Source organism: Chionomys nivalis, chromosome 6 (assembly GCF_950005125.1).
Source record: "Chionomys nivalis chromosome 6, mChiNiv1.1, whole genome shotgun sequence".
NCBI classification, from domain to species: domain Eukaryota; kingdom Metazoa; phylum Chordata; class Mammalia; order Rodentia; family Cricetidae; genus Chionomys; species Chionomys nivalis.
The window spans coordinates 23314631-23327903 of record NC_080091.1 but is presented as its reverse complement, the minus strand read 5'-3'; the positions used below and the strand labels follow the sequence as shown (position 1 = coordinate 23327903).

Below are 13273 nucleotides of genomic sequence, written 5' to 3'. Positions count from 1 at the left end.
GCCTTTATAGAGGAAGTGTGTCACTGTGGAGCGGGCTTTGAGGTTTCATGCTTAAGCTAGGCCTAGTGTGATAGTCTCCTGCTGCCTGCAGATCAAGATATAGGGCCCCCAACTCCTTCTCCAGCACCATGTCTGCCTGCCTGCCGCTATGTTTCCCACCATGATGATAATGAACTAAATTTCTAACCTGTAAGCCAGCCCCAATGAAATGTTTTCTTTTATACGAGTTGCCATGGCCAAGGTGTCTCTTCACAGCAATAGAAAACCAAGTTAAGAGAACTGGAGATGACCCGGGATATTTTGGCAAAGAATGCAGGTGCTTTATGCTACAGTCTGAAGAACTTACCTGAGGCTAAAGTTAAAAGTAATGGACTAATTTCTTTGGCAAAAGAGATTGCGAAACAGCCTAATACTGACTCCGTCGCTTGGTCACTCATAATCACTCTTAGGCAGGTTTACAATTAAAAATGATCAAATGGGCAGAAGGAAATGCAAAAATATACGTGGGGAAAAGAGGAAGGCACATACTGAAAGAAACGAGACACACAGAGGCCTGCTCTGCAGCGGGACAAAGGCAGGTGCACACAGAGCCCTGATCTGTAGTGGAGCAAAGGGCAGGTGCACACAGAGCCCTGATCTGCAGCAGAGCAAAGGGCAGGTGCACACAGAGCCCTGATCTGTGGCGGGGCAAAGGGCAGGTGCACACAGAGCCCTGATCTGCAGTGGGGCAAAGGGAAGGTGCTTCTAATTTGTGAAAGGAAAAAGCCAAGGAACTTCTGTTTCTAAAAGACAACAATGGGGGCTGGAGAGATGGCTCAGCCATTAAAGGCATTGCCTGATCTTCCAGAAGTCCTGAGTTCAAGTCCCAGCAACCACATAGTGGCTCAAAACTACTGATGCCCTCTTCTGTTTGATGATCACTTCTATCAAGAAGTCATACATGCAAATAAAGTACTATATACATACATAAGTTATTCTTTTTTTTAAAAAAAAGTCAACAAAGGAACATCACTGTAGATGTGAACCCAGGGGTCCAGGCTCTGTCCCAGGCAGGCAGCTGCACTTGATCGTGTCGTCCACACGCTTCTGGCCTTGAGTCCTGCAGGATGTATCCAGTAAAGGGGTTGTGGAATCTTCCTCTGTGGTCAAGGAGAACCACTCAGGTCATGCAGTGCATAGCAAGGCAGTCCCTGCACGAAGGCCCTTAGAGGGCAAGAGACCCTGAGAGGCCGTTGTGTAAAGCTCTAAAAACAAAACCAGAATCATATTGGAGAACCCAAAATGTTAGCCTTGCCAGCCATGGGGGAGAGGGTAGAACCTCCCCGAGAGAGAAGTGTGTTGGAGCCTGCAGAGCTGGAAAACAGAACCATGTAAGGCCTGATGCTGAACATAACGCTACAAGAGTTTGTACTGCTGAATTTGTATCTGGATTTGGTCCAGTCCTCCCTCACCATGCCCTAGCCCCTCCCTTTTGAAAGAATGATGTATGTCTGTGCCGTTGTATGTCGGAAGTGTGTAATTTGTTTTTGATTTTATAGTGAATAACAGTTAAGAGTTTGCCTTGTTTGAAAGAGATTAGCGTCTTCTGCATAGCTCTGAACTGTCCTGGAACTCACTCTGTAGATCAGGCTGGCCTCGAGCTCACAGAGATCTGCCTGCCTCTGCCTCCCAAAGTATGTGACATCACCACCCGACTTAAAATTCAGACTTTCAAACAGCATTAAGACCAAAAGACTGGAGAGTTTTGAAGTTGGACTGTATGCATTTTGCGTTATGATATGGGGAGCAGGAAGTGGAATGAGGGGGTTGGAATAAGAAATCCCCTATGATTGTCAGGCTTCCGAATACTTGGTCCCCAGTTGTGGGAAGTTTGTGACGTCGCCGGATGTGTGGCTCTGCTGAGGAAGTGTGTCACTGGGACAGGCTTTCGGGTCTCAAGAGGCACTCGATCTCTGTCCTGATTTCAGTTTGAGATGTGAGCTCTAGGCTCTTCTTGTTTTGTTATAAGTTGCCTTGGTCCCCATGTCGATCACAGCAGTAGAAAAGTAACTAATACAGACATCGTAAGCCTTGTTTCATTTCTTTAAATAACCTTGAAGAGTTTAGCTGCATTTTACAAATGTAAAAACTACAGATAAGAGGTCAGCTTCTGCCGGGCGGTGGTGGCACACACCTTTAATCCTAGCACTCGGGAGGCAGAGGCAGGTGGATCTCTGTGAGTTCGAGGCCAGCCTGGTCTACAAGAGCTAGTTCCAGGATGGGCTCTAAAACTACAGAGAAACCCTGTCTCGAAAAAGCCAAAAAAAAAAAAAGAAAAGAAAAAAGAGGTCAGCTACTAATTGTAATTAACGGAGTCACTCAAATCCAGCCGCGGGAGGGGGATCCTCCTCCTGTTAGCTTACTATCCTACTGCGGTTCCCCCTGCTGTGCGGTGGTGCCTCTATGGGCTGTTCGTATCTTCACCAAACATCCTTTTACTAAATGGTAAATGGGTATTGACAGTCACACGTGCAGGTGACTGAGGCTGTGCTTCCTGCATTGAGGAGGTTCCTCTACCCAGTGGCAGCTTCCCTGGATCCAGCCAGAGGCGGGAATGAAGTGGCTTTGACCCTGCTGCCTCTGCTTACTGGGAAGCCTGTTGCCAAAGCCGCCTCTCCTAAGTGTTCGGGTCCCAGGCCCAGAGGAATTGGAGAGCTCCCCGATGTTAGTTCAGCGAACCTCCCCAAGAGCAAGGAAGATTTAAAAGAGCCTTAATGGCCAGGTTTTGGAGCTGATGTTGACGCGAGTCATTGAGAGACTTTCCTACTCGTGCCTGTGTGCCTGCTTTGTATGGCACTTCCCCTTTGCTCGGGCACCCACAGGATAATAGGTGAACCTGTTCCGAGGCACATGTTTCCGTCATATCAGCACTTGGCAAGATTTGTCTGATAGCACAGACCGGGAATAAATTTTGACCTTCCTCGTCTCTCGCGCGTTCCCTCTGTTCTAGTTCCCTTCCACGGCTGTGATACATGCCGTGAACGCGTGCAGTTTAGACGGTGGAGAGGTTTATTTGGCTCTCACTTCCTGATCACGGCACATCACTGGAGGAAATCTGGGAGTGTAGAAGCAGAATTTAAAGATGAAACCACAAAAGGAGTACTGTCTGCTGACTTCCTCACAGGCTCATCCGCCCAGATAACAGTGCCGCCCATAGTAGGCTGAGCACCCCCCCCTTTCAGTTAACAGATCCCCCACATTCATGGTCAGAGCCAGTCCGATGTGGACAGTCCCTCAAATGTGACTGGCCTGTAAAGTTGACAGTTAACAGCTGACTAGGACACTCCACCCTTGTCAGCCCGACGCAGAAACACGTCCCTTTAAAACATAACCTTGTCTCAAGTTCTTGTGTTCGTATCACAGTACAAAACACACTACAGCCGGGCAGTGGTGGTGCACGCCTTTAATCCCAGCACTCGGGAGGCAGAGGCAGGCGGATCTCTGTGAGTTCGAGACCAGCCTGGTCTACAAGAGCTAGTTCCAGGACAGGCTCCAAAACCACAGAGAAACCCTGTCTCGAAAAACAAACAAACAAACAAAAAAAAAAAAAACACACTACAGCTATAAAAGGCCAAAGCCTCTTAACTCGGGGATCCTGTAAAACTAAAACGTTTCCTACTTATTCCAAAAAGGAAGAACCAGGCCATAAAAATGATTAGATCAAAACAAAAACAAAGCCCAGCCGTGTAAGTCAGAAATCCTGGAAAAAAAAAAAAAAAAAAAGAAATCCTGTAGCTCACTCTCTGACAACTGGAACTCACGCATTGTGTAGTCTTCCGGCTCTAACAGGCTTGGGCAGTTCCCACTTCTCCAGTTCCGCAGTCAGCAGCAAGCACAGCTCATAGGCTTAAGCTGGCTCCTCTGATACCAACTGCTCTCCTGGCATCCGTCTCTGATATCCAGGAGTCTCCATTGCACTGGAAGCTGCGCTTTCACCAATGGCCTCTGATGCTTGCCTGACATACCAAACTTCAGCTACCCTCCGTGACGGCCTCACGCCTTCAAACCCAGTTCTACCCAAACAACACTTAACATACCGTTTGCCAAGTTCTACTGCACATGCAAAATACAGCCTGCCTCCCATGGACCAGCTCTTTGCTCTCACTGTGAAGAGATGGTTCTCTGTTGTCTCAAAGACATTCAGAAGACCTTGCTTAAATGGTGCTGATCTTTCATTGGTCACAGTGGGGTTTCTGGCCCCAGCTCGCCCAGCATCCCACTATTAACCCGTCAATACTATTGATCTTGTTAGTCACTGTTGATTCTTCAACACCAGATCATCAGCATGCACACATTTTTAAATCAAAGTATCACGCTTACACCCCCCACCATCACACCTCAATATTGTCTTTGCTACCCTCTGAAACCCCACAAGTCAGGCCTCCATTGTCCGTGTTTCTCTAAGCACTCTTAACTCCCAAGATCCCACAAGGGTGGCCCATTAAGTTGTGAGTACTCACCAGGAGGAGGCAGGCCAGTCTCATGAGTTCAAGGACAGCCAGGGCTACTTAGACAAACCCTGTTTCCAAAGGGGCAGGGTAAGGGAACTTCCACTTAACATACAGTACATCTCTTCTTGTCATGGTGCCTGGCAACCCAGGTCACAACAACCATGCTCAGTCTCGTCTATAAGAGCTAGTTCCAGGACAGGCTCCAAAGTTACAGAGAAACCCTGTCTCGAAAAAACAAAACAAAACAAAAATCCTACAAGTGTGCTTCACCACTGGGCCATTTCTCCAGCCCCCAACATACACCTTTAATCCAGCATGGGGGAGACAAAAAGGCAGACCTAAATTCCAGGCCAGCCAGGACTCCATAACCAGACCCTATCCCAGATAAATGAATAAAGGAATGAATCCTTAAAGAGGGATTGGAAGGTCCAGGAAAATGCTCCAGCCAGGAAACAGGTGGTGTTTGGATAGTGCATAGTAGACCTTGTGTGTTTTGTCCTTGTTTATTTACTTGTGTGTATGAGCAAGAGTGTGTGCATGCTCGTTTGTATGTACTTGTGTGCGCCATGGCAAGTGTGGAGGTCAGAGGACATCTTTGGAAGTCTCTTCTCTCTCCTGTAGGTCCCAGGCAGTCAAGTCAGGTGGTCAAGGCTTGCGCATTTAGCACTTCCACCTGCCGAACCACCTGGCAGGCCCTGCTGGGTTTTTGTTTTGTTTTAATGAAATCTTCATTGCTTCTCTTCAAACAGACAGCCACAGACAGTTCTTCTAATTCCTCACAGAAGAGAGAGCAGCATACGAGGACAGTCTCCTCCCCCGCGTCATGTGAGCACCGGAGGATTTATACCCTTGACCCATACCCTGTGGACCATTACCACCCCGACCAGGTGAGCAGGGGACTTCATTCCCACAGAAACATAAGGACAGCTCCGCACTGGCCTTCTCCCTCCTTCTCCCCTGCATTGCCCATGGCCATGGTGGAAGTCCAGGTGGTAGCACCTTGCCTCACTCACCCTGTGTGTGCTCTGTCTGCTTTTATCCAGATCGCCCCATGAGGCGGGGCATCAGCATCCCTGGTTTAGAGCTGTGGGGTGCCTGGGAGAAGGAGGTCCAGGCCCACAGAGTACTTGGACAGGGTGTGGGGGTGTGGGATTCTCTCTGTTCCACATCCTTACTGTGAAAGCACAGGGCCCAGTCAAGGAACACTGCAGACTTGGTCCGCACCCCCGGCATGTGGGCTGCAGGCCCAGTCTTGCTCAGGGAGATGTAACTGCAGTCTAAATTCAATAATTCAACATATATGTACTAAGTGGCTCTTTTCTAAAACAGGTTCCCAAATCATGGGGAATAGACAGGTGACCCTGTGGGTTATGTGGCCTCTCGGCTTGTAGTAGGAGGCCGCTTGTTTGTTCCCAGCTTCTCAGCCCTGAAATAACCGCATAGAAACCATATTATTTGCAATACTGTTTGGCCAGTAGCTTAAGCGTTTTTTTCTGGCTAACTCATATCTTTTTTTTTTTTTTAAATCTTAACCGAGGCATCTGACTTTTTTTTTTTAAATATTTATTTATTTATTTATTATGTATACAATATTCTGTCTGTGTGTATGCCTGCAGGCCAGAAAAGGGCACCAGACCCCATTACAAATGGTTGTGAGCCACCATGTGGTTGCTGGGAATTGAACTCAGGACCTTTGGAAGAGCAGGCAATGCTCTTAACCTCTGAGCCATCTCTCCAGCCCCCTAACTCATATCTTACATTAACCCATTTCCATTAATCTGAGGCTATGGCTTACCTGCTAAAGTTCCCTGGTCTGTCTCTGGCAGGGCTACGTGGTGTCTCCTGACTCCACCTTCTTTCTCCCAGCATTCAGCCTAACTTTCCCCACCATAGGCTCAAAGCAGTTCTTTATTAATCAATGGTATTCGCAGCGTACAGAGGGGAATCCCACATCATTGGCTGGCTTGAAATGAAAAGAAGCAAGTACTGGGGGGCAGCGAGATTTTGCTTCACTTTTGTTGCTGTTTTAAGATGGTTTTACTATCCTCTGTGCTTCCTAATATTTTGACATCAAAGTGTGTGGAGTTTTTTTGTTTTGTTTGTTTTTTTAAACTGGGTATGGTGGCATAAACCTGTAATACTGAATTTGGGAGGCTGAGGTAGGCCAGCCTGGACTACGTGGTGAGTTCCAGACCAGTTTGGGCTAAAAGTGAGATTCCCATCTTAACAAATGAAAAAAACTCAACAACAAATATTCCATTTTAAATCAGGACTGCAATCCCAGCGCTTGGGAGGTGGTTGTTGTGTGATCCAAATACATTGGGGAGGAGGGGGCAGTGGGATAGGGGAGTCTGCCTAAGAGTGGTAGGTATAGTAGTCATGGTGGATAGTCATGGCAGTAGGAGCTTGAAGCACCTGGCCACATTGTATCAACAGCCAGGAGAATGCCTGCACCTGGCTGGCCTTCGCCTTTATATACAGTCCAGGATTTCAGCCCTGCAGTAGATAAGGCTCCTCAATTAGCTTTATCAAGGTAGTCCCCTGAAGGCTGTCTCCCTAGTGACTCAGCAAGTTGATCGTTGAGATTAACCATCAAGGATGCTTGTAGGATTCCAATCTGGAATCTTCTCTTTCTCACTTTTGTGCACCTGTGATTTCAATCAGATATCAGTTGTGACATAGGCTAGTGGACTTTGTACTTCCTTTTTTTCCTCCCCACCCCCACCCCCACCCCAGGGAATGGTGGCTCAAACCTTTAATCCCAGGCAGAAGTAAACAGATCTCTGTGAGTTCAAGGCTAGCCTGGTCTACGAAGGGAGTTCCAGGACAGAAACTCTGTACCAAAAAAAAAAAAGAAAGAAAAAGAAAAAGAGCCCACCTCAAATAAGCATCTGGCACACTGTATAAAAATGTAGGGAACTGCTGTACTCTTTTCCAGGTCCGCTCAGCACAAGGTACCCTGAGCGCAGCTGATCTGAGGGACAGGAGGTGAGGTTTGTAAGGCAGGGCCTCTTTTTCCGCTACATGGGAATGCTGGACTCACCTGACTGTACTCCCTTATGAGCCAGACTCTGTAGCCCAAGCTAGCAGAGAACTCACTGTGTAGCAGAGGAAGTCCTTGAATGTACTGATCTCCTGCCTCCGCCTCCCAACTGCCTCCCAACTGCTGGGGTTAAAGGGGTGGTCTCGGCACCTGGTCTGTGGGATGTTGAGAACTGCTTAACTTCAGGGCTTCCTACTTGCTCAGCAAGAATTTAACAGCTGAGCTCAAACTGCTCTTAGGGTGGGCAAACCTTCCAACGAAAACCGCAGAATTTCGGGGCTCTGCTCATCTGGGAGTGAGTGACAAGCTGTCCGTAAAAGGTTGTCAGCTCTTCTCTGAATCCTTGAAGGCAGGAAGTGCCGGTAGATCTTTCTCTGACGGCTGACCGTGGACCCTCGGGCTGTAACAGTATCTGGTTTTTTCCCTGGACAGCAGCTACCGAGGTCCTACCCCCAGGTCACCTTCCCGGAGGACGATGAGGAGATTGTGCGCATCAATCCTAGAGAGAGGATCTGGATGACCAGCGGCTATGAGGATTACCGGCATGCGCCAGTGCGCAACAAATTCCTGGATACCGCGGAGGACGCGGACTCCTACGTGCGCTTTGCCAAGGGTGAGGTGTCCAAACACGACTACAATTACCCCTATGTGGACTCCACAGACTTTGGCTTCGGCGAGGATCCTAAAGGCCGTGGTAGCAGCGTTATCAAGACGCAGCCAGCCAGGGGCAAGTCCCGGAGGCGCAAGGAGGACGGCGAGCGCTCCCGGTGTGTGTATTGCAGGGACATGTTCAACCACGAGGAGAACCGGAGGGGCCACTGCCAGGATGCGCCCGATGCCGTGAGAACTTGTATCCGCCGCGTGAGCTGTATGTGGTGCGCGGACAGCATGCTCTACCACTGTATGTCGGACCCCGAGGGAGACTACACGGACCCTTGCTCGTGTGACACTAGCGACGAGAACTTTTGCCTCCGGTGGTTGGCATTAATCGCCTTGTCCTTCCTGGCCCCCTGTATGTGCTGTTACCTTCCCCTTCGGGCCTGTTATCACTGTGGAGTGATGTGCAGGTGCTGCGGCGGGAAGCACAAAGCCGCTGTGTGACTCGGTTTCCTGCTCTCCCCCTCCTACCGTCACAGCCACAGGGAACTTGTCTCTTGCATACCCCACCCCACATCTTCTCCCCAGGCTTTCCTGGTCCCTAACAACATCATTCCAAACCTGGGGAATCTCCCACTCCTGTGTCAGCCACATAACCCATTCGCTCGCTCGCAATGTTCTAAGAGGAGCCTTCTGCATAGACTCGTGTAGTTATCAGCCTGTGATCGCGCCGTCTTATCCACGTGTTGGTTTTCTGTCCTGCCTCCCCACCTCTTCCAGGTCTAAGGAACCTGCAGTAGAAACGTAGATTCGGAGGGGTTGAGAGTTGATTTTTTTCCTCCGTGGTCCGGTTTGCCTGTCGCTAACAAGCACAGGTTCGTCGGAGATGTGACCGAATGGTGAGACCCTAGGACCCTACCGTAAGTGTTGTAACCTGCAGTGTGTTGTAGCTTCGGGAGGTGAGCGGAATAACTAAATAGGGCTTTAACTCCGAAAGCCAAGTGCCCGCAGCTACTGCGGTTTCTGTCTTTTCCACCATCGTCATCTTCTGCCCCTCCCCCACCTGTTGAATTTATTCACTCATGCAAAGCAGTTACCTTTAAAATGATGACTTGAGAATTGAGCCTTAACTTCAGATTAACTTGTGAGAATCAGGAAAAATTCCTCAAATTGCATTGCATCCTCTTAGACCAGGGTTAGAAAGGGGATTTTGGGTTTTTATGAGCCTGCCCAGTTTACCCCTAAAATAGAACTTTTTTTAGAATTATATTACCACTTCTAAAAACCTTAGCAATATTAGAATAACACATCAATGAAATAAATTTTCCTTATTGTTTCGCAAACCAAATACATTTATTCAAACACAGACCAGTGTTCTGCGATCAAGTTCTGGTTGAAAAACACTAGAAGTTGTGGTAGATAAAATTATAGCCACTCCCCGCCCCCTGCAACTGTTTTATATTATTCAGGGGGAACTTTAAGTACCATAAAATTTGTGGTGCCTTGCGTTTTGTTTTAGGCTTAACGTTTTGGTTTTAATTTGGGGCTCGATTCATTTATACTTAGGAAAAAACAAGGCCATATGTAAAAACCCTTCCGATGCCTAAGTGTCTTCTTTTCTCCTGCAGCTCCTCGCCCATACTTGCCGCTTGGGGTGCACAGATAAGGGTAGATCACCAACTGATTCTACCTGTCGCTGAGCCACATAAAAGGCTTCTAATTTGCTAGAGGAGGAAAAAGAACATATATATATATATATATGTTGTAAGGAATAGCCAAATCTTGAAGAAAAAAGAAAAGTGAAAGTGGTTACCTATACCTAGCATAGTACAATCAGAACTTTGTGGGGACCATAAGGGACATGCTCATTGCCGCTGACTGTTCTTCCCGCCAAGATCTTTCCGTGGTACTCACCAGCGGAAGGCAGGCTCAGTCCCTTCTACTTCTTCCCTCTCCCTTTATTGCACACAGGATATCAGTCTTCAAGGAAAAGGACTTTTTTCCAGTGTGGTATCATACTGGGAAAACGCTAGCCATGCTTACCGTTGCGGCAGCGTGTTCTTCCGCTGGCCTGGACAGCCTGTCTTGTTTCTGTAGACGGTTCGTCAGTTAGCTCATTGGCGTGCTTCTGAGTTAGTTGGTAGATGTTTTCCTTTGCTGGGATGACTGGTTGGGACTATCTGTTGTAGAGAAGGTGTGGAGAGCTACCATCTTTGTCGATGGAGGGGTCTCCAGGCCAGGAGACCTAGACTGCCTCCAGCCAGCCTCCAGTGCTGTGGAGAAACTGTCTGTCCTCGGGCTTTTCTCCAAGGCACCTATCTGCAAAGCACAACACTATAAACTCTTTCCTCAGAGCTCAGTTCAAGTGCCCCTATTTATTTCCCTAAGAACCCAGATCCCAGTCGCTTTGTGTCGGTTGCCTTTGGCATTCTTCCTTCTTTCTCTCCTGCCCCCCTTGCTCATTTCCACCCTTCTTGAGAGTTACGCTAGCAGATCTTACTCCGCGCACTGTTTTTTTTTGGTTTGTGAAGGCAGCGGTTAAGGGCACAAAGACAGCCGCAGGGACGCCGATGTAAATATGTTCAATTGCCGCACTGCAGCTGAACGGTGTGGAGTGTTTTCCTAGTCAGCTTTGCCATGCTGGTGTTAATCGTTTGAGAGAAATTATTCAGATTTTATTTTTGTATCTGTGGTAACAAAACTTAGCCAAAAGGTTTCCTGTTCAGAAGTTTCTCTGACTCCCCCCCCACCTCTCCCGCCCAAGCTATTTGCTCTCGTTAACAAATTAAAGTGCCTGAAGCCTAATTCATTCACCTGTATACTAAAACCCCTGTTGTATTGATTTTTTATAAGCCTTTTTACCTCTGTAAAAATATACATATATATATATATATACAAGTGTATGATGTACATTTTAGTTCTTTACTTTTTTATGGTTTCTAATATGTATGACCAATGTAGCCATTGCTTTCAAATGTACCGTGTAAATATAAACACATCCTATGAGACCGTTCGCTGTGGGTATTTGACTGGAGTCCTTGCGTGGGATGGGCTGAGGTCTCTTTGGCAGCACATGAGGATGTGGATCTGTTTGTCCTTCCTGCCTCTGGTTGTGTGTCCCCTCCATCCACAAGAAGCATGCCCTTCCTCCCCCCCCCCCCCCCCCCCCGTCTTCCCTACAAGTACTCGTCAGAGAGAGGGCTGTACTTTCTCTGTGCTGTTTCCTACACATCCTTGCTAAAGCCCCGACAGACGGCATGGGGATGGGAGACAGTTCTCTGAAGACTTGGTTCCAAGTCTGCTCTTGGCCCACTTTCCAAATGGATCTCTTAGATGCCACAGAGCTACAGTGGCAGTCCCCAGGAGATTATAAAATAGATCTTTGAGGGTTGTAAAGAAAATGACTTCTCCATAGAACGGTAAAGAAGTGTGCAGACTTTCCATCCTTGTTCTGATGTTCCCCAGAAGTGGGAGGGGGCACTTTTCTAAGCCCCTGGCAGAGGTCAAATACAAGATGGATGCTAAAGGTTAGGTAATGGGAGACTCTGTCGTCCCCCCCCCACAAGAGCTGGTGTGAGAGGAGACATTGTAAGACCTCACTTGACCTTCATCCCGGCGTTTTACGGCTAAAACACCAAAGCTAAGAATGGGAGCTAAGGTGACCCTCCAGTCACAAGGCAGGGCCTGGTCAGGCTGTCTAGTGACAAACCCCAAGTTCTTAAAGGGCCTTGTCCCAAGCTTCTGGGTCCATCCCTGCTTCAAAAGTGAGCCGGGACTAACTAGTCCACCGCTCAAATTGCCTCAGGAATGGCACATGGACCAAGTACCAGAAACTAGACTGGCTATGAGTCTCATTTTTAGTCTCCGTAAAATGAAGCATTATGCTCAAGTCACATGAAGAAGGCCTATGCAGAAAAGCTGCTGCTTGGTCACAGTCTCCCATCACTAACCAGTGGTCCTCAGGCAGATAACTACCCTTCTCGGTTTCCTCTGGCAGAAATGTCACAGGACCCCAATTTGGCAACTCGCTCTTCCTTTTCCCCTTGCTAAGGGGGATGAAATCCTACCAGAAGTAGGGTCTACAGAGAGCTGCTCTGTCGAGGAAGTTAAGCTGCAAGTCTTGTACCACAAAACACACCACCTTATTTTCTTTAAAGTGTTATATTTATGCTTGAAGGTTTGGGGGTTTGTTTTGTTTTTGAATTTATGTGTTGGTGTAAATGCATGCAAGTGTCCCTGGAGGCCAGAAGAGGGTATCAGGTCCCCGGAGCCAGAGTTACAAGTGGTTGCAAGCCATCCAATATGGGTGCTAGCCAACACTGGTGCTGGGCACTGAACTGCAGCCGCTGGAAAGGCACCCAGCCTCTGAGCCACCTTTGTAACCCAGCATCGTTTCTGCCCCCACATTTGTTGCATTTATTCAGTGATGCAAAAACATTTGCCTTTAAAATGATTGAGAATTATTGAACCTTAACTTGAGACAAAGGGTTGAGGCAAAGATCATGAAAAACAAACAAGCAAACAAACAAAAAACCCACTAGGGTTAAGAGTGCTTGCTGCTTTTGCAGAAAACCCAGCTTCAGTTCCCAGCACCCACCCACATGACCGCTCACTCTCTCTTGAAGAAACAAACAAAAAAGCCTGAGACAGGAGGACTACTTTGAGTTCAATGTCAGCCTGGGCTATATAGTGAGTTCCAGCCAACCTGAGCTAAAGTATTCAAAGGCCAGCTTTCCAGGAAGCCAGAAAGGAGGCTAGCAGGGGCCTTCTCACAGGTGGAGTTTGTGATTAGAGACACATCTGATCCTAATCAGCTCGTCCCAAGATGTTTTGCACCCCTGCAAACTCTGAACAGATCACCGTTTCCTAGGGTTATTCTCTCTGCTTTGTTTCCCCTTTCTGCTCTGTCCATTCCATGTGGACGACGCTGGAGGAGTGGCCGGCTGTCCAAAGAAAACAAATTCGCCTAGTTGTGGAAAGGGTCAGGTGAGGCAGGCAACACCCGCCTGAAGTCTGGCCTTGACAACTGGTACACTAACCCCTGTCCTCCTTGGTTCCATAATGTGAGCCACAGGAGGCAAATTACTTCCTTGGTTCCTTGTTTGTTCTGGGCCTGAGGACTGATCATCACTGGAGGAGGTGC

The 13273-nt window shown here is 48.0% G+C and overlaps 1 protein-coding gene across 1 annotated transcript in view; it reads left to right on the top strand.

Annotated features, from left to right (window-relative positions):
• Spred2 (sprouty related EVH1 domain containing 2) overlaps positions 1–11135 on the top strand; it is a 107075-nt gene extending 95940 nt beyond the window's left edge. The window contains exons 5-6 of the mRNA XM_057772843.1: positions 5240–5377; positions 7966–11135. Coding sequence (XP_057628826.1) covers positions 5240–5377; positions 7966–8634 — 807 coding nt within the window. The 3' untranslated portion in view covers positions 8635–11135. The remainder of the gene's footprint in view (positions 1–5239; positions 5378–7965) is intronic.
• The last annotated feature ends 2138 nt before the right edge of the window (positions 11136–13273 follow it).